General features: G+C 43.3%; 4 protein-coding genes across 24 annotated transcripts in view; 2 read left to right on the top strand and 2 right to left on the bottom strand.

Moving 5' to 3' along the window:
- Window positions 1–7,298, top strand: part of MBTD1 (mbt domain containing 1) — a 35,574-nt gene extending 28,276 nt beyond the window's left edge. For all 16 annotated transcript variants that reach the window (XM_086857688.1, XM_086857687.1, XM_086857690.1 and 13 more), the window contains one exon: window positions 3,388–7,298. In XM_086857688.1, the coding sequence (XP_086713814.1) occupies window positions 3,388–3,506 (119 nt within the window). In that variant the 3' untranslated portion in view covers window positions 3,507–7,298. The remainder of the gene's footprint in view (window positions 1–3,387) is intronic.
- Window positions 7,299–7,712: 414 nt separating this feature from the next.
- LOC111922165 (nucleoside diphosphate kinase) lies at window positions 7,713–10,434 on the bottom strand. The gene is made up of 5 exons (XM_086857699.1): window positions 10,202–10,434; window positions 9,876–10,008; window positions 9,231–9,332; window positions 8,416–8,528; window positions 7,713–7,949 (listed from the first exon to the last, which is right to left on the bottom strand). Exons 2-5 carry the CDS (start codon window positions 10,002–10,004, stop codon window positions 7,832–7,834), a joined length of 462 nt encoding a protein of 153 aa, XP_086713825.1. The 5' UTR covers window positions 10,005–10,008; window positions 10,202–10,434; the 3' UTR covers window positions 7,713–7,831.
- A 1,018-nt stretch (window positions 10,435–11,452) lies between these two features.
- On the bottom strand, window positions 11,453–20,109 carry LOC111937368 (nucleoside diphosphate kinase-like). Of its 2 annotated transcripts, none has more exons than XM_086857698.1 (5): window positions 19,809–20,109; window positions 14,485–14,617; window positions 13,858–13,959; window positions 13,134–13,246; window positions 11,453–12,800 (listed from the first exon to the last, which is right to left on the bottom strand). In XM_086857698.1, the coding sequence occupies exons 2-5, from the start codon at window positions 14,611–14,613 to the stop codon at window positions 12,683–12,685; spliced, it is 462 nt and encodes a 153-aa protein (XP_086713824.1). In that variant the 5' UTR covers window positions 14,614–14,617; window positions 19,809–20,109; the 3' UTR covers window positions 11,453–12,682. The 2 variants fall into 2 exon arrangements, with proteins under 2 accessions (XP_086713824.1, XP_023794474.1); XM_023938706.2 differs by lacking the exon at window positions 19,809–20,109 and adding an exon at window positions 15,146–15,400.
- Window positions 20,110–20,300: 191 nt separating this feature from the next.
- The window catches only part of SPAG9 (sperm associated antigen 9), a 58,059-nt gene continuing 52,753 nt past the window's right edge, over window positions 20,301–25,606 (top strand). For 3 of the 5 annotated variants that reach the window (XM_086857353.1, XM_086857350.1, XM_086857351.1), the window contains exon 1: window positions 20,309–20,754. In XM_086857353.1, the coding sequence (XP_086713479.1) occupies window positions 20,449–20,754 (306 nt within the window). In that variant the 5' untranslated portion in view covers window positions 20,309–20,448. Of the gene's footprint in view, window positions 20,755–25,606 lie in introns of all 5 variants that reach the window. The other 2 variants (XM_086857354.1, XM_086857352.1) reach the window with 2 other exon arrangements.

Below are 25,606 nucleotides of genomic sequence, written 5' to 3'. Positions count from 1 at the left end.
TTTTTTTTCCTTTGAATTTTAGTTGGTTTAGTTTTTCTGTTAGAGAGCTTTCCATTCTCACTGATGCACCATGTCACTGAATTAGTCATAGCAGAGGGTTGCAGCTGGTTTAGAACTGGTGAGGAAGAAGGTTGTGGTGTGGGTTACTGAGAATCCCAGGGGGGCTCTGCAGGGTGTTAAAAAAATGCACTCTGTAGAACTGAATGGTAATGTGGATCTGGGAATATTTGATGTAAATAGGTCATTATTGTGTATTATCCTTTGCAGAGAAAATAACTATGCTGTAAACAAACATTTTTGTCTTTGTATCAGAAAAAGGCAGTTATCTGGGAAAATATCTTTGGAAGGTATTATTTGAACTTTAGTGGATTACTGAGAAAATATATTTGAAGCAGTGTAGTTGTGCATCTGTATGAGTGAGCAGAGAAAAATCTTAAAATTAATCAGTAATATTGAGCTAGATTAAAATTTTGAACTTACTTTAGTTTACATAATGTAATCAATCTTCAGTTATACAGATTCACTTTGAGGATCTGGTAGTTTTTTCTTTTCCCTTTTCCTGCTATCTCTGGCAACATAATGCAGCAAATTATTGCTAACAAATATGTTGTGGCAGTAGGAGCTGTCAGACAGGCTGGATGATGTTCTCCCTGCAGGACAGTTGCCAGGATTGATAGATTTAACTTCAGATTTGCTTGATTACTCCCTTAAGCTTGCCTTAGTCTGCACAGGCTGCCCTGTCAGCACTCTGTAGACTCTGGAATACATCCAGAACTCCTGTTACCCATTAACAGACTGGGATAAAAGTCACATGCCACCTTTAGACCTTGAGGGAAGACCTTTACTGTCTTCCACACACTTCTCAAGGACGCCTTTAGTTTTGCTTCATGTTCCTACTGGTGTGTACATACCGTGTTTAACAGAGCCTTTGATGCCAAAGAGAAACCTCACTTAGGGGAGAGTGTTCTGGAGCATCTGTTTCTGCACAATTGTTCTTATGCCAAATCTACACCTGCATTGCATTTCTATAGTGTGATGATGTACACAGTCAGAATTTCTGTGTCATTAGATCTTACAGTTCCTATGAAACACCTATGTTTTCCTTGGTTTCTGATACTCAATGCTTTCTAGGATCAATTGAGGGGAACTTTTCAACACTGAGTTTTGGTATGGCTAGACGAAATTAATTTTGTTTGTGGTGTAGCCTTCATTGTCCAAAGATGTTTGTGTTTATATTGAAACAAGCAAGACCATACCTTTTCAGACTCTTGGAAGGAGACATCACCTTGATACCATCTAATCAGTTTAGAACATGTTTGAGATTGGCCAGAACTCATTAATTACACACATATTCCTCAGCATCATTCATTGCCTGATACTGCAGTAGCTGTAGGACATATGCAGGCACAGTGCAGGGCATGTTTCCATGGCTTTGAATGGAGCCAGCAGAAGATTAGTAACAAAACATCAATTCTGAAACTTCTTGTCCATGGGAGAAATCAGTAAGGTTCAAACCCAATTCTTTCCCCTCTTGCATTGTCATGAGCACAGGAGGCAGGTTGAGCACTTCTTCACCTTGGTATGTATAAAGTGGTTTTGCTCTCTAGCAAATTCCTGGTGCTGCTTTAGGATGCATGAATACTTGCATCTTTCAGTCATCTGAAATGATCTCTTAAGCACTGAAATTCACCTGTTGGACTGCTTAATTTTTTAAAAAAAACTACAGCCAGCCTGGCAGAGGAGTCTGTTCCCAGAGATTCACCCAAGCATGTTGGTGAAGCATATTGCTCCATTTGTGTTGGTTTTGAGAGGTCATGAGGTTTGAATGTCATGGCATCAGACACAGTCTGTCACTGTGTCCTGGCAAATCACTGAGACAATGTAAAAAGGAAGTACCTGGCCCATCTGCATTCCTTTTCCTTCAGTTGGATGACTTCCATTAGTTTGCCTTTTTCTTCTTTCAAGTAATTTGGTGTGTAGCTGTAACTGAGCTTTTCTAATGAAAGATTGTAGTTAAAAGCTACGTAATAAGAACAAATGAAGTAATATATAATTAAATATCTAAATGTCAGAACTTTGGTTCAAATGAGCCAGAGACAATCCAAATGATGACAACTGCTGTTACTCCTGTACCTGCAGGAGCTTCCTGCTCGGGGGAGAGAAGGGAAACAAAGTGCATGGTGGGTTGCTGTGTATCCCTGACCTCTGTATAGCCTTTGCTTAAATCATTGCAGCATAACCAGGTAGCCAGTTGTGTGTCTTATCATTTAGACAGCCGCCCAGAGATCAGGAATCTTGGTCAGAATTGAGCATGATGCAGGGAAAAGTGTTTGGGAGAAAAAAATAAGGAAAGGATTGTGGGCTGTGTAGGTGGGAGGAGGAATCTATTAAAGAAAGATGAGGAGAGCTTGCACTATGCTGCAGCAACTTTTGACATCATCTACTATCTTAGTTTTCAAATTTTATTTTTATTTAGCTCAGGAGCTTGTTTCAACTTAGAATATTTATAAAAGAATAATCAAACAGCTTGTAAATTACTGCAGGGTTATCAGTAGCAGCAGTTTCTGGGTTGGGGTATTTTCCTTTCACTGCATATTTCTGCATTTCAAGACACATTGACAATGTATATAAACTTTATATTCAATAATTATAAACTTTGATACTTTTCTCATTCATTTGGTCATAGCAGATCATTTATTTTTGTATAATCAACCCTTTAATGTGGGTACTGCACCTTTAATGAAGGTTTACATGTTTTGTTTTCAATATTCTTTTCATTGTGCTCATATTTTGATTATCATCTCTATTCATTAATGAAACTGAAAAAATAATTGTGACATTATTGCTGTTCATAGCATCTTTGTCTTAATCTCATTTCTATTAAATTATGACAAAAGAAGAGAGAAGAATAAAATTACAAAAAAATGCTTTAATGAAACCTACCTTCTGTGATCTTAAAATTTTAATGATGGATTGAGAAATCTTTGTCAATATATTTTGTTGTCTCACATAGGCTGTTGGCAGTAACTGGGCTAAGTAGTTTGAATTGTAGGTTAACTGTTGGCCATTTCCAATCTCATTTTCACTTGCATAAAGACTAAATAAGAAGCAAAGTGGTTTAAAATACTCAGTTCTTGAGAAAATGTGGTAGAGAATATATTATTGTAAGTAATTTGAAATCTGTTAATATCAGAACATAACTTAAAGCCATCTGCACTCACAGTGTCTGTTCTCTGTTGGGTTTTGAGTATTAAAGCATCACTAAAATGCAGAATATAAGAAAATGGGGGATCTGGGATGCTCCCTATATCAGTAATATTAAGTAAATTTAAGGAAAAGTTGCACTTTAAATGGTATAAATGCTTAATGTGAATTTTTGATTTGTAGTGACTTCGTTACAGCTGAAGGAGGAATTGCTGGATGGAGAGGAGTACAGCTTCCTGCAGGGAACATCTGACCAGGAAAGCAATGGCTCTGCCAGCTACTACATCAAACAGGAACCCTGAGGCAGCTCCCAGGAGTGAGGGGCACAGCATTGGTGACAGGAAAAGAACCTTTCTCCAAGACTGACTGATTCTGTTCCCACTTGGATGGTGCAGTTCAGGTGACTGTGCCTGGGGTGCTTTGCTAAATGTAGATGAATTAGACTCAGTTCAGAATTTTTTGGAAGGGTGGGGAAACTATTTTAGTGAAAAAGATTTTTCAATTTATTAAAAACAAAAACAAAGGACACTTTTGTGTTGTATTTGAAGCTTTTGAAAGAATTTTGTAATATTTTCAAGTTCAGATTTATTGTGCATTGTTAACAAGAACTGAAATTCTAATTTTTTGGTAAGATTAAAGTTTATTTAGCATGATTGTGGGAAGCAGTTGGAGGAAGATATAGTTGCAAATACAACTATGAACTGTCATAACAAATGAACCTTTTTGGTACAAGTTGGGAGACTTTTAGACTCTTGTGAACTGCACTGGTCACGCCTCTGTTTTTTTTAATTGTGAAAATAAGGCTTTAAAGCCCTGATTTATAGACATAAATTATATGTGGAAGACAGTCCTGTAAAGCTCTACTCAGTGAGTAGCCCCAAGTGCAACGGAGCCATCGCCTGAGGAAGATTTTAACTTTTCAAGGTGTTTTTATTTAGTTTAAAATATCCTTTTTTATATAAGGTCTTGTTTTTTAACGTTCCTTAGTGTCTGATTCAGTGCCCATTAATATCAGTAGCTTTGTCTCCGTTGACCGCAGTGGGCATTGGATTTGATCTACAAAGTTCTTGTCTGTATATGAAGTCTGTAGTCTTGGAATGCTTCAGTAAATGTTTACAGAGCCCTATGCCAAACTGGAATTTGAGAAGATTCTCTCATTGGAAGATTAGTTGTAGCTCTGAATTTTGACTGAAGAAGCAGCTTAGATAGACAGTCACTAAGGACTCCCTTGGTAGTGGGAAGGAACTTGTGAGTATTCTAGTGTTGTTGTTTTATTTTTTTTTTCCATTCAGAAAGCCCTAAATGTTTCCTTACCATCTTAAATATTAATCTGTGACCATTCAGAACTGATGTGCTACATGGTTTCAGGTGAGCTGAAAGGAGCCCTACATTGTGGATTAAAAAATAGTTCAGTCCTGCATAACCTGAAATATTCATGTCTTGCTGCTATAGTGTAACATAGGAGTTGAGACTTGAGAACAGTATCAAAATCATATGGTTTTTTAGTCTATAATTCATAAACTGCATTTGCCTGTTGCCTGGAATTCTTGTCTCATGTTAAGCATCACATTAGTCCCACCTGGTCAGCTTCCAGATTTTTACAAGGCTAAAGTTACATAAAAGGGTGAAAATTATGACCGCTTAAACACAAAGTATTTTTGCTCTTAATAATCTTAAGGAGCTCTTAATAATTTAGATTTTGTGTTTCCATATTTTTAACCTTCATACATTTTTGTAAATGGAGTTGATGAATGAGGTGGTTGATCAGCCCTGCAGAGCTGTGACTGGAAGAATGTGCATCAAGAGCTTTAGCTTTTACCAGTAAGGTTCATTAACTAAACTCTCAGGAATTATCTCATAAGTTCTATAAGTGCTTCTGGGTCTTCACAGGTCCCCTTCAGAGCAGTACAATGATCATCTAACTCTTGACCATAAATTAGGGCTTAAAAAAAATTGATCAAAAATTATTAATATCTGTATTCCTACAGCCTAAGAAATGCTTTAAGGATATCAACCCACACAGCCCCAGGAGACCATTTTTGTATATTGTTGTTTGAGCTTAAAAAAAAAGTGCATAGAAAGTTGAAAACCAGCAATTTGATTATTTTCTAAAATATTGCTCCAACTTTGGGTACATAGTATTGATGATATGCACAGGTTTACCTCATTCTATGCAAGAGGGGTTAATTATGTAAAGTTTTGTATTTACTACTGGAAGTAAAACATGTCCTGTATAGTGTAGGAATGTCTGGAATTCTTTTCTCCCTTACTGGTAAAATTTCTTAAATAACGACCTGTTTTTAACAACAGTTTCTTCTATTTACGGAATCTGTTAATCTGATTACAAGAATCTATAACTTCAGGTGGTAAAGACATTTTAGCTCTCTAAAACAGCCATAAAAAGGGCTTTGTTGGACCTGGTAGACTTCAAATACCTTATCTCAGATTCTGACCCATCCATGATGTTTATTTTGAGCAGCCTAGATTGGAGAACTGGGATTAGAGACCTTTGTAGTGACACTTTGAGCCTTGATTGTTTTACTGTGTTCTCAATTTAATCTGCTTTAAAATACATCAAGACAAGCATTGATTTCATTTGGTAAGTATAGCACTATTGAATTTTTTATTTTTTTTTTTTTAATGCAACATCTTGCAGATTGTCCCATCAGCTGGAACAAGGTTCTCACAGTCTTACTTTTCTTCTCTCATCAACAGCTTCTGACTTGAGTAGAAAAACTGTTGCATTAATTAGTGTGTAATAATGTCTAAATAATGTAGAAGGTCATGCTAGTGAATAAGTGAGGTGCATTGCCAGGTCACTAAATTGAGTATTGCCCAGTATTGCCTAGGCTCATCCCTGATTTCAGAGTTGGTCTTCAAATGTCAAGAGGGAAAATTAGTCCTTAACATGCTTCCTGTGTTGGGAGAAATGTAAGAATCTGTTCTAAAGTCTGTCAGTCTTTATATTATTTTATTCATCAAACACTAAAGTCTGTGAGGTGATGTATGTTCTCGGCTACCTGTGTGACTTCAGCAGTTGGTGAAATGTCTTTTGTGTCTCTGAGTTCAAAATATGCTTCAGTTGTGTAATTGTCAAGTACGGTGACACCTGTGCTAAGCAAACCATGGAAAGAGCAGCTGGAAGTCACTGAGGAGAGGCTCAGCAAGGTGGTACCAGGGATGTGATCCCCAGAGAGCCTGTGGGGTGTCCCTCTGGCAGCTCCCTGGCTTTGCAAAGCATTCCCACGGCTCTGGGATGTTTCTCTTGGCTTTCAAGCCATGCTCCCTGGCTGAGAGAGCAGCAAATGTTGGACACCTGAAACCTTCAATGGGGTCGGACTAATTTTGGCATTTGGCACAGCAGGTTTTTCTGACCATGAGGCAGCCTAAGCCCAGTCCCTGACTTGGCTGCTGCCCCTCTTTTATTCTTCCAGATCTCTCTGCTGATCTTTCATTATTATTTTCAGAACTCTCTAACCTGTTCCTTGCTGCATCTGAGGAAAGCTACAGCAGTTATTGATTCCTTGTTCTACAGATACTAACACGGGTTTCAGTGTTTGTTTTGGTTTTTTTATTGTTTTCTGTGATGTGAATACCCTCCCTCAATCTTTGTACAATGGTGCTAATATATTTGGTAACAATCCTTTATTGGGAGGGGATTTTAAAAAACTGTGATTTCAGCTGAATTTTTCTTCCTTTTGATTTTTTTTCATATTTAAAATGAAAAGCCACAGCCATTTATACAAAAAAAAAGGCCCCTGGGAAAATGTTGGGGCGGGAATCAAGATTAAACAAATGGGTTTTTACATCATTTCTGTATGTATTTGATATATAGATCAATACCTGTATAAATTTAATCTTTTATTTTCTTGGTAATTTGTGTGGTCAGTGAGAGAGTATTTAAAGCTTTCTCATGCAATGTACATAACTCAGTGAAAAAATGCTTTTGGAGAAATTAATGTTACTTTCATTTTTACGAGACTGCAGATTTTCAGCATGGATGTGAAAAGCATTAAAATTATAACTTTGTGTACAAGATGAAAATAATTCACTAAATTTGCCTTTTTTACACAAAATAAAAATGATTAAAAGTCTTTTTCTGAATAGTGATTGTTTTGTTTAAAAGTAACTCAGCCCTATTAAAAATACCCACAATCTCTAAAAACATGAGTATTTTAAGTATGTTGGTGTGACAACAAACCTTGAGGCCTTGGACACAAGGCAAGGGGTTTGATAAGACAAGGTGTATTAGATAAGCATGTCAGAGAGCAAGCTTTGCATTGTCTAATTTCATTTAGTATTAATATTTGTGTAAGGAGGGAAATTTTGTGGTATCTCTTTTTCCCTCTAGCTGTGTTAGAAGTAGCTCCATCCTCCCTTCAGCTCTCCCTCTGCAAATTTGGAGTCCAGCAGCTGTGCCAGGGTCATGTGTCAGTGGCTCCCAAATGACTAAAATTACTTGGAGTATTTGAAAAAGGGTCTGTTGTAAGTGAATCCACCACAAGGAATTAGTTCACACCCATTTATTTGACAGTCAGTTTTAGCAATAAGATAACTGTGTTTGCTCCCAGGGCAGCAGCTGGAATGAGATGAGGTGTTAGAAGGCACAAATCCCTGTGGGAACCCATCACTCATAGATCCAGTCATGTGCACAGGGCTTGAAGTCGATGAGCTCTGTGGGTTTGAACCACAGGTTGATCTCTTTCTGTGCACTCTCCACTGAGTCGCTGCCATGGATGATGTTCCTGTGGAAGGAGACAAACATTGTTCCCTATAAAAATACACTTTCAGCAGCTGTGTTCTCAATTTGCAAAAATTTGGATGAAGCATCTAGAGTGGGGAGACTACTGCTGTTATTTTAGGTAGAGTGTTCCAACACCCCCACCCCTCCCAAAGAGCTAATTATGCCTATCAGAGTCACTCTAGAGCTACTGTTCTACACCAGCCCCTGCCTGAGCTTACATGCTGCTCTGGGGAGGAGCTGGACTGCAAATAAATCAGCTTTGTAGCACTTTCCTAAGCAGAAGCTATGCACTGTGACCTGCAAACAGAGACACCATCAGACTAAGGTCTCTACCACCAATTCTGGCCTTCTAGAATAAAAGACTGTCACTTTTATTTTATGAACTTTTTTTTAGTTTTTGTGTTGGCAAATAAACAATGAGTAGGAGTTGTTGAGTTTTAGTATTAATTAACAGATTGAGCACAAACCTTCCCACTTGAATGCAGAAGTCACCACGGATGGTGCCAGGCTTGGAGTCTGCAGGATTGGTTTCCCCCAGCATTACTCTCCCAGTTTTAACCACGTTGAGTCCTTCCCATACCTTAAGGTAAAAAACACAAAAATTCTGATAAGCCTGTGCTTATGCAAAATACTGAGAAGTCATCTTTGCCCTACCATACTTTGCAAAGAAACAAAGGCTCTACCATGAAAAATATCAACTTTGCCTAGATTCTCTCTCTCTTAGGCCTGCAAAGGTGACAAGGGGAAAAAAACATCTGAACTGAAAGTAATTGTAAAAAGGACTAACAACATTGTTACTGCAATGGAGATACTTTACCAAGCCTCACAGTTAATATACAAAAAGCCAATTCCCAGCCCTTGGTGTTTTGGTGGAACAGAGACAGCCTGCTGAGTGTCCTCTCCTAGTTCATCATCACGGCAGTAGATGCTATTAGAGCAAGTATTTTGTTTTGTGGGGATTCTAAGAATGAATGACACAGAAGTCGGATTCTTGTGTCAGAGAGCCTGACCTTTTTTTGCCCAAAACAGAGATTTTGGTTCAGAAGACTTGCTTTCAGGAATTTTGCTTTATACATTTATGTATTAGGCATTTTAATCCCCATTTTATATGTGCACTTTTCTTATTATATAGTAATTTCACTGTTTTAATTTTTTCTTTTGCTACATCAGAACTATGTAGTTTGAAAAAAATGTTTCTGCAATACTATCTCTGAATAGCTTTAATAATTTACAGAGCAAGACAAATATATTCAAGAAAGTAAACTAAAATTAAGCCACTTACCATGGCCACAATAGGTCCAGATTTCATGTATTTAACCAAACCAGGGAAGAAGGGGCGGTCTTTCAGGTCAATGTAATGTTGTTTGAGAAGTTCTTCAGAGGCCTTTAAAAGGGCAAATTTAAATAAAATTTTCTGAATATCATCGAACAAAAGGTGTTACTGGTGTAAGACTATGGCGTTAGTAATTAGATCCAGTAATAATTAATATTACCAACAACGCTGCAGTACTATTATGGGTATCAGTGGGAGCTCCACATTAAAGGAGTTCTTTCTGGCAGTGCTGGGAATTGTAAAAATGAGTTTTTTGCACTGCAGTTATCTTCAGCGATAAGCAGAGTACGGCATCCCGAGGTGATGTTACCCCATGCAACCTTTCAGTCAAGGCCATTCCAGCTCAGTTGGGCTGCATTAAATCTCTGGAGCAAAATTCGGTTTTTTTGTTAAGGGGGAAAGCCATGTGCCGGGCAGGAAGCCGGGCCTGACGAATGCTCCAGCACATCCGCCATCAGATCCACATTCTGCCGCAGGAGAAGCCGCAAGGGGAGATTCTCCGTGTGGGTGTGGTGAGTCCCCCGCGGGCAGGGCAGGGACGGGGTCTGGGGGCAAGGCAGGGACGGGGTTTGGGGGCAAGGTGCGGGCACTCACTTGCACGAACTTCATGCCCACGAGCCGGAACCCTTTCTGCTCGAAGCGCTTGACGATCTCCCCGACCAGCCCGCGCTGGACGCCGTCGGGCTTGATGGCGATGAAGGTGCGCTCGTTGTTCCCCGCCATAGCGCTGCGGGCGGGAGCGCCGCGTGAGGGGACGCGCGGCCTCAAGGTCGGCGGCGGCCATAGCGGCACCTCCCTGCCACGCGGCACCGCCAAGGAACGTCCACCCGGCCCCACCGAGCCCGTCCAGGCCCCGCCGAACCCCGCCGGGCCCCCCGCCTGCACCCCCCATGCCCCTGGAGCGCGGGGCCCGCCCTCACCTATGCAGAGCTGCCGCTCCCGCCGCCGCTACCGCCCGCGCCGCTGCCGCCGGAGGAAGAGGCACAGGAGGAGGCGGGCGGACGGCGGATCCCCCGCCCCGCGCATAGGAGGAGCCGGGCCGGTGACGCTTCGGGGGAGGGATCGCCAGGACCGAGCGGAACCGGGCTGGGATGAGATGGGACGGGACCGGACCGGATTGCGGCCGCTGCCGGACCCGGCGGCCGAGCGGCGGCACTCGGCCAGGCCCGGCGGCCGAGCGGCGGCACTCGGCCAGGCCCGGCGGCTGAGGGGCGGCACTTGGCCAGGCCCGGCCGCACCTGTCGCCTCCGCCGCTTTGAGGGTTATTAATTCACAGACGCAGCAACTGTGGTTTAAGCCTTTAAGTCACTGAAAAGACTGCGGATATTTAATACAGCTAAATAACTTTTTACTCATTTTTTGCTGATTGGGTGCTTTCAGGAATTCCCGCGGCCTGAGGGTTGGTCCTGCCACCCTGGCTGCACCGCACAACACGGCTACAGCTCCTCGAAAGCTTATTTATCACAGAAGAGCTGTGTGGGATCCGTAACTCAGGAACATTATTGGTAATTTTATTGGGAAGATGAAACTGCCAAGTGTCAAAACCTCACAGTCCCTGAAGCCGTGTCACAACATGAAGCAGGGAGTGTGTTGTTATTTTTTATGATGCTTACTACTTGGCCCTTTCCTAGTTGATAGAGCACCTTTTCCTGAGCAAGTTGTAATCACACACCATCACTGCGGGTGGGATACCAATGATATCAAACTATATCACTGATTTATCAAACATATCTGCAGTCTTTGTGTTGTCTCTTATTGAGAGGCCAGTTAGTCAGGCTTCACAGCATCAATGAGAGGTTTCACGCTGGACCTGCGCAGGCACCTCAGCCATGAATGAACGCTGGCCTCCGTGTCTTCCCAGTATCATCACATTAGAAACACTAATCAGCAGCTTTCTGACAGCCCCCACACTTTCAGATAAACCACATTTCTCTGTTTTGTAGAATCAAGAAGTCTCAAGTAACCTTTCAAGCAAAGATTAAGCTGGAGACTACTATTCTCATGCTCAGGTTTGTTACATACTCCCTTTCCTCCAACTTCTTTTGACCTAATGATTTATGTTCTATAACACTGAATATTTTCAGAAGAGAAGCTTACAGCCTCATCTACAGCTTCACAGTTAGAGAATTTGTTCCCCCTCCCTATACTCATTAACTAAATATAAGACAAAATATTTTCAATATAATTTTATTTCACTTAAGAAACAACAAATATTGTTTTCTTTTGTGCCATCTCTTTTTAGGAGCTTGATATCATTATAAGGTATTATAAGTCTTCAATTCAACATTCATTGCATAGTTCAGTGTTCAGATAGAAGAACTCAGTGTTGGGGAAAAGATCATGGAGCTTGAGAAACTGATTCCATTAAACTCTTGCTCTTAGTGAATAAGATGTTGCAGGGAAATAAGTACCTAATATCAATCCCAACTTCCTCATCCAATACAACTTTTGCTGTTGAAACTGAAACACTTTCTGCATTATAATGACTGTACTTCTTTACATCATTAAATAAATACAAAACTATAGTGCTGAAGTCATTTCTGAGACAACTTATCCAAGGACCATTTGCTTTGTAGTCCTAGCTACTGAGAAATGTCACTAATGAGAATCAAGCTAAATTATCACCTGTTCAGCTGGCAAAACAAACACCACTTATTGCTTTGTGCAATGTCAGAGAGCTGCTGCACTGAAGTGACTGAAGGTAGAATCTCCCTCATCCATCCTCACATTAATCTGCTTTTCACATAAAAGGACATTTCATAAAGCCTGGTTAGTTAATCTTTCCTTAAAATGCTAAATAAATCCCATGTGGATTGAAAAAAAGAACAAGTTGAAACAGTGTCAGTGTGGAGGCCAGTTGTCATTTTAGCCAGAGCTGAGCTCTCTATGGTCACAGCATGTTCTGGGGAGAGAAATGGGCTTTTTTCTGCAGCTGTTTTAGGAATGGGGACACACTTGACTTGATATTAAGTAAATGCTCAGCATTTTGGGCATATTATCAAAGCATTTATACACCATCAGTTGCCCTCTAATATTTTAGCAAAGTTAACCTCTGACTCTGAGCCATTTGCATATTTATTTACCAAAAAATAATTTATCCGTTTGTTTTTATGTTTACCAAAATATTCTCTATGACTATAAAGTGCTTCAGAAAAATATGTCTATTATCTGCTTTGTGTTTTCACCTCCTATCTCTCAATCCCAGAAACAGCTTTTAAAATGCAATTCCATCTATAACTTGACACCTTTTAAATCAAAGGAGCAGCAAGCACTGACTATTTAACATCCACAACAGAGCAATCTCACTGTTTTCTGAGGTTTCTACCAGGGAATTCTTTGGAATAGCTAGAGGCTGGCAGCTGCTCATGGACATGGGGATATCAGAAGATTCAGTGTGGGTTTTAATCATATATCCACTCATGAGCACAGCTTCTGTAATCAACCAGTTCTTCAGGAGTGAACCATAAATTTATCTCAGTCTCAGCACTTTCCACAGAATCACTGCCATGAATGATGTTCCTAGGAAAAGAAAAGGTGAATAAAAGAGTAAGAGAATTCTTAAATTAAAGTAAGCTTCTTGTTTTGAAGTTGTTCCTGTTATGGACAGGAGCTTTAACTAACAGTAAAATAGGAAAAGATGCAGCATAGGCAGTGCCAGCTTTACTCCTCATTTTTGCCAATGGGGACAACCATGACTTGATCCCCATCCTTAGATCCTAATATGACATGGGCACAGGGAATGGCAGCTCTGTGTGTAGGACAGAGAAGGATGGAACACAGTTCCTGCAGGTATCATGACATAACACTTGCCATTTAGTACCTTTGGACGATACCAAAAGTTTTAAAATTTACCTTCCAACTTGGACACAGAAGTCCCCACGAATAGTGCCAGGCTTGGAATCAAATGGATTGGTTTCGCCCAGCATTACTCTTCCAGTCTTAATCACATTAAGACCTTCCCACACCTTAAGGAATAAAAAAAATCCATTCAGGTTATTAAATTTTTGCAGCAGATAAATTATACCATCCACAAGAACACAGGGCTGTCCATCATGGCACAAATCAACATCTGAATATTTGTCACAGCTAGGCATATTTTATCTCCAAGTTTTTTGTCAGATTCTGTACAATCCCCTTCCTCACCCAGGGAGGGGAGAGAACAATTTTCCATCTCACTATGTCAGTCTCACACAGCTGTCTGCTCATGAGAAAGCTAGACCTCAACTATTTCACAAATACATTATCAAGGAGAAAAAGAGAAATAGAGTTAAAATATTCCACCATCCTTTTGCAGCTTGCTAACTACGTGGCATTTCAGAGTGGGGTTTTCCGTTTCTCAGGATCCTGGTTTTGATTCCCTTTTGCCCCTCCCCTCTTCCTCAACAAATTGACTCAAAGGAGAGTACGATTATGAGAAAAAATTAAAGAAAAAGAGTTAACAGCACATTTTCCTAATTACATTATTTGAATCCAGATTTTTAAATCCTTTTAAAAATAAACTAGAATTCAACAGTTGACACAATCTCATCACAGGGAAGACAATCAAGCAGTGTGGTTTTCCTTGCCAGGAACTCACCATGGCTACAATAGGTCCCGAGTGCATGTACTGCACCAGGCCATCATAGAACGGCCGGTCCTTGAGGTCGATGTAGTGCTCCCTCAGAAGGTCCTCAGAGGCCTGGGTTAAAAACCAGACAGAGAAAAAAGCTTACAGTAAGAACTTAAGAGCATACTGAAATCACAGAGATTAACCACAGGGCTCTGGTAATCCTGAAACTTGCACGCACTTCAAAATTCAGTATTTCTAGCACCTTCCTAGGAGAATTTTTGGTCGATATGAATTGGAACTGTTTGAGTTAACCACAACTAAACTTAGAAATGTTTCTGTTGCAAATACAGGCAGTTTATGTGACCTGGGGTTTGTGAAAGATACTCAGAGATATTTATTAGGCATAGAGTGCACCTGAAAGAATATTCTCTTCAGACTAAGGGCATCAGGTTACTAAAATTAGTATGCTTAGCACGTCTAAAGCAGTTAGCCAGAGCTGGGAGTTGGAACTTTTCCAAAAACATCGCAAGTACAACTTCTCAAAATTTCAGTTTTAAATGTTACAGATGCCACATTTGTTGTTATAGCATGCTGCTCTATTTGAAGGCTACAGATGATATTAAAAAATAGGCACAGCAGTTGAGGAGAGCTTACATGTATTAACTTCATGGCTACCAGTTTGAATCCTTTCCTCTCAAAGCGTTTGATGATCTCCCCCACCAGCCCCCTCTGGACCCCGTCGGGCTTGATGGCAATGAAGGTACGCTCGTCGATGGCAGCCATGGTCCTGAGGAGGGAGAGAATAAAATCTGTTATTCCAGGACCGGAATAACATGATCCCAGTCCATCCCAGCCCTGCCTGCTATCAGTGTAATTAGATTGGCTGCATCTGAAGGTCAGTAATTCGTGGTCTCCAACATTTGGACGAACCAGTGACTGCGCACAGGTTTTCCCAAGTGCTGCAGGAGTGAGTTTGAAGCAGTGAAACGGTGCCAAGTGCAGGAACAATCAGCGAATACCGAAATCAGAAAAGCTCTGAACAGAAAAAAAAGGTCATGATCACGGATCCATCTTCCTGTGCCGTGCAATAAATTAATAAATAAATCCACGAGCAGAGTTTGCACCTGGAAACCGGCAGGACCAGATGGGCTTCGAGCCCCGCGTGTGCCCGCGCACACCTGAGCGAGCAGGTGAGGGACGCGGGGGCTGCGGGGAGGCTCCGCTGCCTGCGGTGACACTGCCCGGGGACAGGGGGACCCTTCCCGCTGCCCAGCAACCCGCCTAACCCGCTGCTGGCCTGGTGGTTGTGGCAAACCTTGAAGCTTTGTCCCCCGCGGGTGGCCCGGTGGCTGTGGCAAACGGTGTCCCCCGCTGGTGGCCTCGGTGGGTCTCTCAGCCCGTGTACCCCGCTGTTCCCCAGGTGTCTCTCACAGCCCGTGGCCCCCCTGTTCCCCCGGTGGTTCCGGCAATCCGTGTCCCGCGCCCGTGGCTCTGTCCGGCCGTGTCACCGCGGATCTCCGCCCGGCTTAGCCGTCTGTCCATCCCCCGCCCGCCCGGCAGCTGCCGTGGTGACAGCGCAGCCTCCGCCCGCAGAGAGCGCCGCTCCCGCCCCCAGCTCTGCTCCCGCGGGGGATCCTCCATCCATCCATCCATCCATCCAACCATCCATCCATCCATCATCCATCCATCCCCTCCCCAGCCCTGCTGCCGCGGGGGGATCCTCCATCCATCCATCCATCCATCCATCCATCCATCCATCCATCATCCATCCATCCCCTCCCCAGCCCTGCTCCCGTGGGGGATCCTCCATCCATCCATCCATCCATCCATCCATCCATCCATCCATCCATCCATCCCCTCCCCAGCCCTGCTCCCGCGGGGGGATCCTCCATCCGTCCATCCATCCATCCATCCAACCATCCATCCATCCCCAGCCCTGCTCCCGTGGGGGATCCTCCATCCATCCATCCATCCATCCATCCATCCATCCATCCATCCATCCATCCATCCGTCCATCCATCCATCCATCCATCCAACCATCCATCCATCCCCAGCCCTGCTCCCGTGGGGGATCCTCCATCCATCCATCCATCCATCCATCCATCCATCCATCCATCCATCCATCCATCCATCCGTCCATCCATCCATCCATCCATCCAACCATCCATCCATCCCCAGCCCTGCTCCCGTGGGGGATCCTCCATCCATCCATCCATCCATCCATCCATCCATCCATCCATCCATCCATCCATCCATCCATCCATCCCCTCCCCAGCCCTGCCCGGGTCACACCAGCACCCACCAAGTGCCTCTTCCCTTAGAGCGGCGGTGCCGTGCTCAGCCCTTCCAGCGTTTCAGTCTTGCCCGCTGGATCCCCGTTTTTATTTAACAAAAGGCACATAGCGTTATTTTAATAAAAATCTCGTTATCGTACTGTTCTGCTTGTATTTCCTCTTTAAAGGAGGTAATTAATTTTGTTTGGTTTTTTCTGGTTATACTGTATTAACTCTGAGTCAAAAGACCGTTCAACCCTTTACCACCGAGCTGCATTGCCTTGAGCATTTTATTGCCTTGGAGAGAATTGAGGATAAAGTATCTGGATGGAAATCCATGATTGTCCTGTTTTTGTTTCCAAACTGAGATTAACTTCCTGGGCTCTACTTCCTGGCTGTTCTTGAAAGAAAAACAATGATTTTGCTTCCCTCTGGGTAGGACATTGCTGCTTGACAGGTAAAGGTTCAGCTTTTTGATAACATGGATTTCCTTATTTGGGATCCCTTCTCTTCACCACAATCCATTACACACCCATGTGATACTTTTAGTTCCGTTGGGAGACTCTAGATCTGGCTTCAACATCTATTTAAACAACCTGCTTTATTGCATTCAGGGTCTTTCTCTTAAGATCTTTGACTTAAGAAATTATACTTTAAAAATCACAGCATCATACATTCTAGCAAGTCCTTCTTGAGATTATTTTGGATTTAGAGTTTCCGAGTATTCTCCTGACAATGTCAATCCAATTTATTCTTTTGCTGTGATACACATTTATTTAAGATGTTTCATAATACTTAAACAAACTCTGTAATCTTCAGTATGGCAAAACAATACGTAAAAATAGAAGAAAGGTCTCTATAAAGAGGATATTTATAAAAATATTAAGTTTAAAGCAGGAATAGGACATCTATTTACAGCCTTGTTAAATCTACATAATTTAATGATTAAAGCTTAGGACGTGCCCTAAGGTGGACAAGCTTGACTTCCAGCTTTACCATAGGTCTCCTCTGTGATCTTTGCCAAGTCTTTTAACCTCATTAAATAAGGGTCAACTTTGTCACTTTTGAGATTAATTCATGATTAGCAGAGCAAGTTGTTACTACATAAATGAGCTTTTGCTGGTTGCAAATTCTACCAAGATCACTTAATTACATTGGAAATTACATGCTTATCTAATATGTGATGAAGTAGAGAGTCTAGACAAATAATTTCCAAAAAATGGACTGATTATGGGAGAGAAGTAAACACCTTCAAAGTTCTTAGTGAGAGAACTAAGTAATTTCTGAGCTCAAACTACATTTCTACATAACTTACAACCAGTAGACATTTTAAAAACAGGTCTGAGACAAGGGACTGACTGTGAATGTCTCCAGACTTCAGTAGCATTTAACAGCTCCAGCTTTGTTGGTTTGGCCCCAGCTTTATGCTGGTCTCAGCTCACAGCCTCTGTCTGTACCACCCAGAATATTTGGGGTTCTCATCAAAACTCATATTTTGTGCTGTGTCTCTCTTGCTTCTTGTAACTAGAGTCCTCACTCTGACATGTTTTGTTGCTCCAGGATATCCTGTTCTTCATTTATCTTAATTTCTGTTGTGCTTTAAGGTATAAACTACTGTAGAATTAAGCTTTCACAAACATTTCTTCCTCTGGGTAAAGTCCCAGTTAAACTCTTCTAAACCCAAAGCAAAGCAAGGGCTGGTTTTCTTCCCTGGTAAATTGCTGGTTTTCTTCCCTGGTAAATAAGAGGTAGAGGCATGGGAGAATTGTCTCTTGGACTGTGTGGATCCAATGGCCTGGCACATCCAAAGCACAGAAATATGGAGCTTTGGTCAATACTGGTACACAGTGCATGTTAATCCCATTGGGACATGTCGGGTCATGTAGATGTGAAAAACACACTCGTGGTGAGACTTCTCCAGGGTCAAGCTGTTCAGGTATAAGCAGTTTATTATTTAGGCAGAGGCAGGAAGGAATCTGTTTCCACTGCCAGCCACAGCGTACACGTGATCAGAGAAGGAGAGAGAGAGGAGAGGGGAGTCAGGGAGCATGGGGGAAGAAGGTAGGAGAGAGTAGGAGAGGAGAGGGTAAGAGAGTGTAAGAAGTTAAGTAAGAGAGTAAGAGCAAGAGCAGGGATTAAGGGAGCAGGTTAAGAGAGGGGGGAGAGTTTATGAGAGGTGCAGAAGTTAAGAGCTAAGAGAGAAGTTCTTGTTACAATACATTATATCTTTTTCTATGGTGAATATTCTAATTCCCAACCAACCAGTACATGACACACATTCTATAGAATTTACATACAGCCTGTAAGAACTACTACATTACCACACAGTGTTACATTTTAAACTCTAAAAGCTACCTTCCAAATTCTTCTCTTGCTGCTTGACCCTTGGATTCTCTATCAGAAGAAGGGTATTGTTCAACCAACAGAGATTCTCCTTTAGCTGGCTAGGCTATTGTTCTTTGGTTATATAGTCACTAGCACTCAGTATCCTATGGCTCAAAGCAAGCTTTCATTTCTATTTCGATTCTAGGTTTCATATTGTCAGAATCTTTTGCTAAACAATCATATTCATAAGGTTTCCCTGTTTCATCCTCCCCAATATTGGCAGAACTTGTTTCTAGTGCTGGGGTGATAGGGGGATTGCAGAAGCTGACCCTGTTGGAATGCTGAAGTGAGCTTGATTGGGAAGGAGTGGCAAAAACGTTATATTGTGACTAGTCCAGAGGCCCTTTGTATTCTGGGCATAGATTTTCTCTAGAACGGCTATTTCAAAGACCCAGAAGGACTCAGGTGGCTTTTGGAATAGTTGCTGTGGAGGCAGAGTGGATTAGGCAGTTGAACACCTTGCTCAGACAGTCAGAGAGCCCTTCTGCAGTTGGACTCCTAAAGGTGGAGGAACAACGTGTCCCAGGTGCCACCTCGACGGTGCACCGCTGGCAGTATCAGACGAATCGAGATGCTGTGATCCCCATCCACAAGATGATCCGTGATCTGGAGAGCCAAGAGGTGGTCAGCAAAACTCACTCACCCTTCAACAGCCCCATCTGGCCTGTGCACAAGTCTGACAGAGAATGGAGACTGACTGTGGACTGAATGAAGTGACTCCACCTCTGAGCGCTGCTGTGCTGGACATGCTGGAGCTCCAGTACGAGCTGGAGTCCAAGGCAGCGAACTGGTGCCACTATTGACATTGCCAATGCATTTTTCTCCATTCCCCTGGCAGCAGAATGCAGGCCTCAGTTTGCCTTCACGTGGAGGGGAGTGCAGTACACCTGGAACCGACTGGCCCAGGGGTGGAAGCACAGCCCCACCATTTGCCATGGACTGATCCAGGCTGCCCTGGAAAAGGGTGAGGCTCCAGAACATCTGCACTACATTGCCTTAGAACCAGTCCAAATAAAGAGAAAATTAAGGCTCTGCTGCTCTCCAGTGGAGCTGAATGCAATCACCACCACTAAAATTCCACCACTTCTCAAGCTTTCTGCCTTTTTTAAAGCACATTTTAATTTCTTTGTTCCTAGAATGCTACTGGGCCACCGGGTTCCTCAGCTGTACATGTGATATTACCTAATGAAAAATACAGACTTTCCCAAGTTTGAGTTCTATGATAGAGGTGGCACCAGAGGAGGTTAGAGTGGATATTAGGAAAATTTTCTTCACTAAAAGCACTGTCAAGCCCTGGCAGAGGCTGCTGTGTCCTGTCACTGTTCCTGGGAGCAGAGATGTAGGGATAGGAGATATATGGATCCTATGTAGAGATAGGGTAAGATCTTTTCTCCAGGCTGAGCTCTCCCCAGCTCCCTCGGCCACTTCTCACAGGAAGACTGCTGCACACACTTCCCCAGCCTTGTTGCCCTTTCAAAGGTCTCTTCCAGCCTTGAGGATTCGATGATTCTGTGTCCCCTGACGTGTCCCGGCCCTTCCTGTTGTCACCCCGCTCCCGCCGAACGCGCTTTCCCCGACCTCGGCCCCGCCGCCATAACGTCACGCAGACCCCGCCCCCAATGACATCACCGCGTAGATCACACCCTCGCGCCGCCATACGTCAGTGGCCCCGCCCCCCGATGACATCACAACGCAGACCACACCCCCCTCGCCGCTTCACGTCCGTGCCCCCGCCCCTCGATGACATCACCACGCAGACCACACCCCCCGCGCCGCTTCACGCCCGTGGCCCCGCCCCACGCCGCTGTCCCGGCAGGCCCCGCCCGGCGCGGCGGGTGAGGTCAGAGGCGCGCGCCGCTCCCTGCCCGGCCCCGCCGAGGCTCCGCAGCCGCCGCAGGGAGCCGCTCCGAGCAGCGCCCGCCGGGCCCCGCCAGGCTCCGCGCAGCTCCCCGCCGCCGCCATGGAGCTGGCGGACGGCGTGGTGTACCAGGAGGACCCCGGCGGACCCGGCCCCGCCATGATGTCGGAGCGGGTGTCGGGGCTGGCGGGCTCCATCTACCGCGAGTTCGAGCGGCTCATCGGGCGCTACGACGAGGAGGTGGTGGCCGAGCTGATGCCGCTGGTGGTGGCCGTGTTGGAGAACCTGGACTCGGTGTGCGCGCACAGCCAGGAGACCAGCGTGGAGCTGGAGCTGCTGCGGGACGACAACGAGCAGCTGCTCACGCAGTACGAGCGGGAGAAGGCGCTGCGCAAACAGGCCGAGGAGGTGAGCGCGGCCCTGGGCCGGGGCGGCTCCGCGGGGGCGGCCGCACCTCTGGCGCTGGGCCTGCCCGGGGCTGCCGGGAGCGAGAAGCGGCTGTGCCCCGTCCGGGCGCGGGGCCGGAGCCGCCGGTGACGAGCGGCGGTCGCGACGCGGCTCGGCAGGAAGATGAGCAGGCGGGGAGTCCCTCCCGGTCCGTGCGGCTCGGCCGCAGCGGTGCCCGCCCGCACGGCTCCGTGTGCGCGGGGTGCCCTGCGCCGCTCACCCCGGAGGGATCCCCGGTAAGCCCGGAGCGCTGCCGGGAGGGGAGCCCGGCAAACATGGAACCGTGCGCTGGCTGCGCTGTCACGGCCCCGCGGGGTGCGGCGAGGAGGGTTGGCCATTTTCGCTAAAATAGTGACAACGCCTTGCAAAAACCAATGAAATACACAGTGTGTGTGCTGGAGCCCTTCTGAGTTGCTGCATAAAGCTTCAAGCAGCAACAGGTGGTGTGGACTCTCCAGTGACATCGACTCTGATTTGGGATGTTAGATGTTTTTATTTCAGTTTTTGTACCGATAATCACTTCGGCATAAATAAGCTTGTGAGGCAAGCTTATGTGATATTATAAATATATCATCTAATGTGATATTATAAAGCAATACAATAGGAAGCAGCTGTGCAGGACAACTTCCTCTGGCTCATTGTCTTGCCAAACTCCTGAGGAAATTGGATTGGCAGCATTATCTGTAATAGAACAAACCATCTTACAAGTCTATTTCCAGACCCCTTGTCCTGTGCTAATCTCTCTGGTTGTGCTTGCCTTCTAAATTTTCCAAAAATCAGAAGGACAACTGCATTAGGGTGAACACAACATTGACAGTGAAAGCTTAATTAAAAAAAAACCAAAATATATTACCCTGTAGAAATATTTGTTTGTTTCTGGTATAAGTGAGTGCAAAATGTTTTCTGCAGATTATTCAAGGACTCAGTTTGATATGAAGTGCTGTGGTACGAATAATGTTGTCGCCTCTCCCTTCCCCCCAAAGTCTTGGACTGATAGATCATTCATCTTCCTTGTCAAACATGAATTTATGATACCTTATGGACTCCAGTCAGGGGACTGGTGTTGCTACACTTTCTGACACAAGCTGATATAAAAGGGTCTTTTAGAAAATACTTTTCTATTGAGACTAATAGGAAGGGATTAATAAATATGTTCTGAAATAATTTATGAGAAAATCCATCAGCCTTGAAGCACATTGGCCAGATTGAATAAAACAGGCCTTGGGCAGCAGGACAGAAACCATACCAATGTGATGGAACAGAACATGGGGTTAATTATGTTGTTGTAGCTTTTCAGGAACTGTGTGTGCTGGTATTGGCAGTGGCCTTCACTGCCATCTCCATTTCTGTGTGTCATGATAAATTAACTTGAGGGGACAGGCCTTACACAGTTGAAGAACTAGTGCTCATGCTGCAAGACAGCTGGCTTATCCTTTCCAAAGTGCAGTGAGACCAAAGACTGTATTTTCATGGCAAGCACAAAGGTCATTTCTGTGATGTGCTGAGATCATTGCACTGTACAGGTGTGGAAGTGTTATTTACATCCTGGTGTGTTCAGGAGAGGCACATGTGTTAGGAATGATTATTGAATTACTTTTCCCATGCTGAGATAACCTGATGGGTTCAGTATGGTTGAAATAAAAGGAGGGAACAGAAATTCAACACTATTTTCCTTGAACAAAAAGTTGCTGGTTTAGCACATCTCTTTAGTTGTGGAGTTTGCTTGTGTATCTGGTGGCAAAATGGAGAATTTTGAGCTGCTGAGTTCCATATTTATTATCATCTGTTCATAGAATCACACAGTGGTTTGGGTTGGAAGGGACATTAAAGTTCATGTTGCTCCAACCCCTGCCAAGGGCAGGGACACCATCCACTAGACCAGGTTGCTCCAAGCCCTGTCCAACCTACTCTTGAGCACTTCCAGGGATGAGGCAGCCACAGCTTCTCTGAGCAGTCAATACACCTTCTTTTACTTTCTGTTTGTTGTTGTAGGAAATTTATTTGCAGCAGTATCTTAATGAGCATTAAATAGTTTACTATTTCGGCAGGGGTCTCCTTTCCCTGTTCTTGTAATTTGTCTTCTTTATTTCCTGTGCTTAAAAAGTGTTACGAAAGAAACATCTTAAAAGTTGTTGCCTGCGGATTTCTGAAAGATTTATTTTTTTTTAAATCACCTTGACAGAAGTTCTGGGCCTACTTCTTGACCTTCTGGTTAAGAACAACAGTCTTGGTCTTTGTAGTTGCTGTGAAATCACTTGTCTGACTTTTAACATGGTAGGTTTTTTGATACCGCTGAAGGAATAGAAGAACCAGCTGTTCTGCTTCCAGTTCTTATTTTCCCACTTGGTGTCTGTGAGGTAGCAATCCCTGCCCCAGCAAAGTGGGAGAGGAACCAGCATTTGTGCTTCTGCTATTTTATACCCTGGTAAGAGTTACTTCTGCAGCAGTGTGCTCTTTCAGACTTGCATTTGTAGCTGGCTGTGTTTTGTGTGCACTGAGAAAAAGGATAAAATCTACTCCTTTTAGCCATGCCAAATTAGGATATCTCTTAGCTTTTCTGCTGTTGGTGGGATTAAGGTGTTTTTGCAATCTTTTGCAACCATGAAAAAGGATTTACCACCGCTAAAATTGGTGTAAGTCATAGCATGAGCTTGATGTCTGCTTTTTCTTACTGTTCCCCGAGGTAACTTTCTTCTTTAGGATTGTATGTTGAGTAAACACTGTGCATTAAGAGTTTAAGTATTTTTCATTTGAGAGAACAAAACAGAGATGCATTTTACAGAAAACTTTCACTCTATTTTACAGCTATCAGGCTGTTTTCATTTTAATGTATTTTTCTGTGTCCCAAGTCCATCTGAATTGGCTTTTCAGGTGATTTATTTTCTCCTGCTCCAAGAAGAACTTGCCATTGGCTGAGAATCTATCATGGTTGCAATACACATTGCTGAAGGACTTGTCATAAAGTAATAAGGGTTGCCAAGTGGGTGGGACCCTGACATCAGATATGCTCAGCATTGCACCTGGGTCCTGTGACAGGAAAACAAGATGTAAAGAGACAGAAGATGATACAAATACAGGAACAGATATTTCATTTGGCTGATAATGTGGTACTGAGTGCTGCAGTGGTTGTGTGCAGGACAGAAGGTTCCAGATGTGCTGGGCTGTTGTGCAGTCTTGAGTTTTTATTTATTGCAAAGATTTCTGCAAACTTTCGAGTAGGTTACAATTGATTACTTAAAGATTTTTAAGTTAAGTTTGTGATGGACTTTTTCACGCTTTTTATATGAGATCTTTAAGAACAAGTTGGACAAAGGTCTGAAATGACACACTTGATCCTGCCTGGAGGAAATGGCACAGATTAAATGGGAGTTGCCAAGCATGGCTGATGAAGGTATCACAGGATTGGTTTCAGTAGCAGGCACATGCAGGAGGAGCTGTGCATTGCATCCTGTGTTACACCTTATCACAGCCTAATCAAAATTAGTGTCCAGACATCCAATGCTGAGCATCAGAACCTGGAAACAGGATGGCCTCTTAAGGATCATTCCAGCTGTATTTTCTGTAGTCTTACATAAACTAGTACGATTGTTTTAAAGGCAGGTTATGTACTTCAGCTTGCTCTTAGAAAATAAGAAAAGGTATCAAAAAAAGTCACTTCTCACCCTTCTTATTGGAGTTTTAAGATACATCTTTGTGGCCTAAACAGGACATCACTTAAAATGGGAAAAACTAGATTTTTGTCTGCCTTACTGTTTTGTATAACCAGTAGCTAGGGTTGGACTGAAGGGATGGCTATCGAGTGCCTAACATGTTCCTACATGTGCTGCAGGATTTACATTAAAAAGTGTGGGAGATACACTGTATTTGAGTGTATTGTCAATTAAAAAAAACCCAAAAAACATTTTTTAATAAGGGTGCTCAGCCTGTCCTTGGCTGCTGTGGTGGTTTATCTAACTAGTTCTTCTGTCATACTTGTGCAGGCTTAGTCAGGATGTGATGATCAATCTGCTGGGGCTGTGTCTATGATTATACTATCACCAGAAGGAGAAATGAAACCAAATAAAAATATTCCAAGTCCAAAGTTCTCAATCCCAAGATCTGATTAGGTATAGTTTACAGCAGGGGAGGGAAAAATACTCAGCTGTAATTACAGAAATGCTTTAAAGTATAGTAATGTAGATTTGAACTTAAACAAAATGAAGGTAAACTAGTGGGAGGAAACAAAACCGTTCCAGGCAAAACCAGTTTTACCACTTGCAGTTGAAGAACTTGAGAGGAAATACAAAATTATATCTATCTGTAGCTTCATGACATTAATGGATCTGAATGGCTGTTTGTTATTTATAATTGTCCCTGGCCTTTAGCAAGCTATGACACATTTTTGGGAAACCATCAGAGAAACAACTAAACAAAGATGCTACAGCTTTATAATTCTTTCATGTTTTCCCATGTTTAGTGTAACAAACTGTGTTGGTCTTTAGCCCCAGTGCCAAGTTTGTGTCAAACTTTGAAGCCCTTCTTGAAAAGGGAGTCTGCCAAGAATAGGCCAGACATGACTTGAATGTAAAAAGTGCGAAAGTTGAATCAGTTATTACAAAGAAGACATGAAACCAGCTTAAACATTGAGGTTTTCAAATTACATTGACTAAGGAATATTCCCCAACTTTGTGTGGGGGGTGGGTAGAAAGATTTCTGCACATCTGTGTTTGAAGTGGGATTTTTGATGGCAGCACCCAAAGGGGAGCTACCTGGGCTATGTCAGCTGTTTCTCAACTGTGTCATAGTTTAGCTTTAAGCACAGTCATATGAACAC

This window comes from Cyanistes caeruleus, chromosome 19 (genome assembly GCF_971803275.1).
Source record: "Cyanistes caeruleus chromosome 19, bCyaCae1.hap1.1, whole genome shotgun sequence".
Lineage (NCBI taxonomy): Eukaryota > Metazoa > Chordata > Aves > Passeriformes > Paridae > Cyanistes > Cyanistes caeruleus.
The sequence above is the reverse complement of the archived record's forward strand: the minus strand, read 5'-3'. Positions and strand labels throughout refer to the sequence as shown.

Coding starts and splice junctions, on each gene's coding strand:
- LOC111922165 (XM_086857699.1), bottom strand. CDS start 10,004: ATGGCGGGGAACAACGAGCGCACCTTCATCGCCATCAAGCCCGACGGC. Junction 8,529..9,230: donor CTGGACCTATTGTGGCCATG/GTAAGTGGCTTA, acceptor TTTTACCTTAAG/GTATGGGAAGGACTCAACGT. Junction 7,950..8,415: donor TTCTGCATTCAAGTGGGAAG/GTTTGTGCTCAA, acceptor CTCCTTCCACAG/GAACATCATCCATGGCAGCG.
- LOC111937368 (XM_086857698.1), bottom strand. CDS start 14,613: ATGGCTGCCATCGACGAGCGTACCTTCATTGCCATCAAGCCCGACGGG. Junction 13,247..13,857: donor CGGGACCTATTGTAGCCATG/GTGAGTTCCTGG, acceptor TTATTCCTTAAG/GTGTGGGAAGGTCTTAATGT. Junction 12,801..13,133: donor TTCTGTGTCCAAGTTGGAAG/GTAAATTTTAAA, acceptor TTCTTTTCCTAG/GAACATCATTCATGGCAGTG.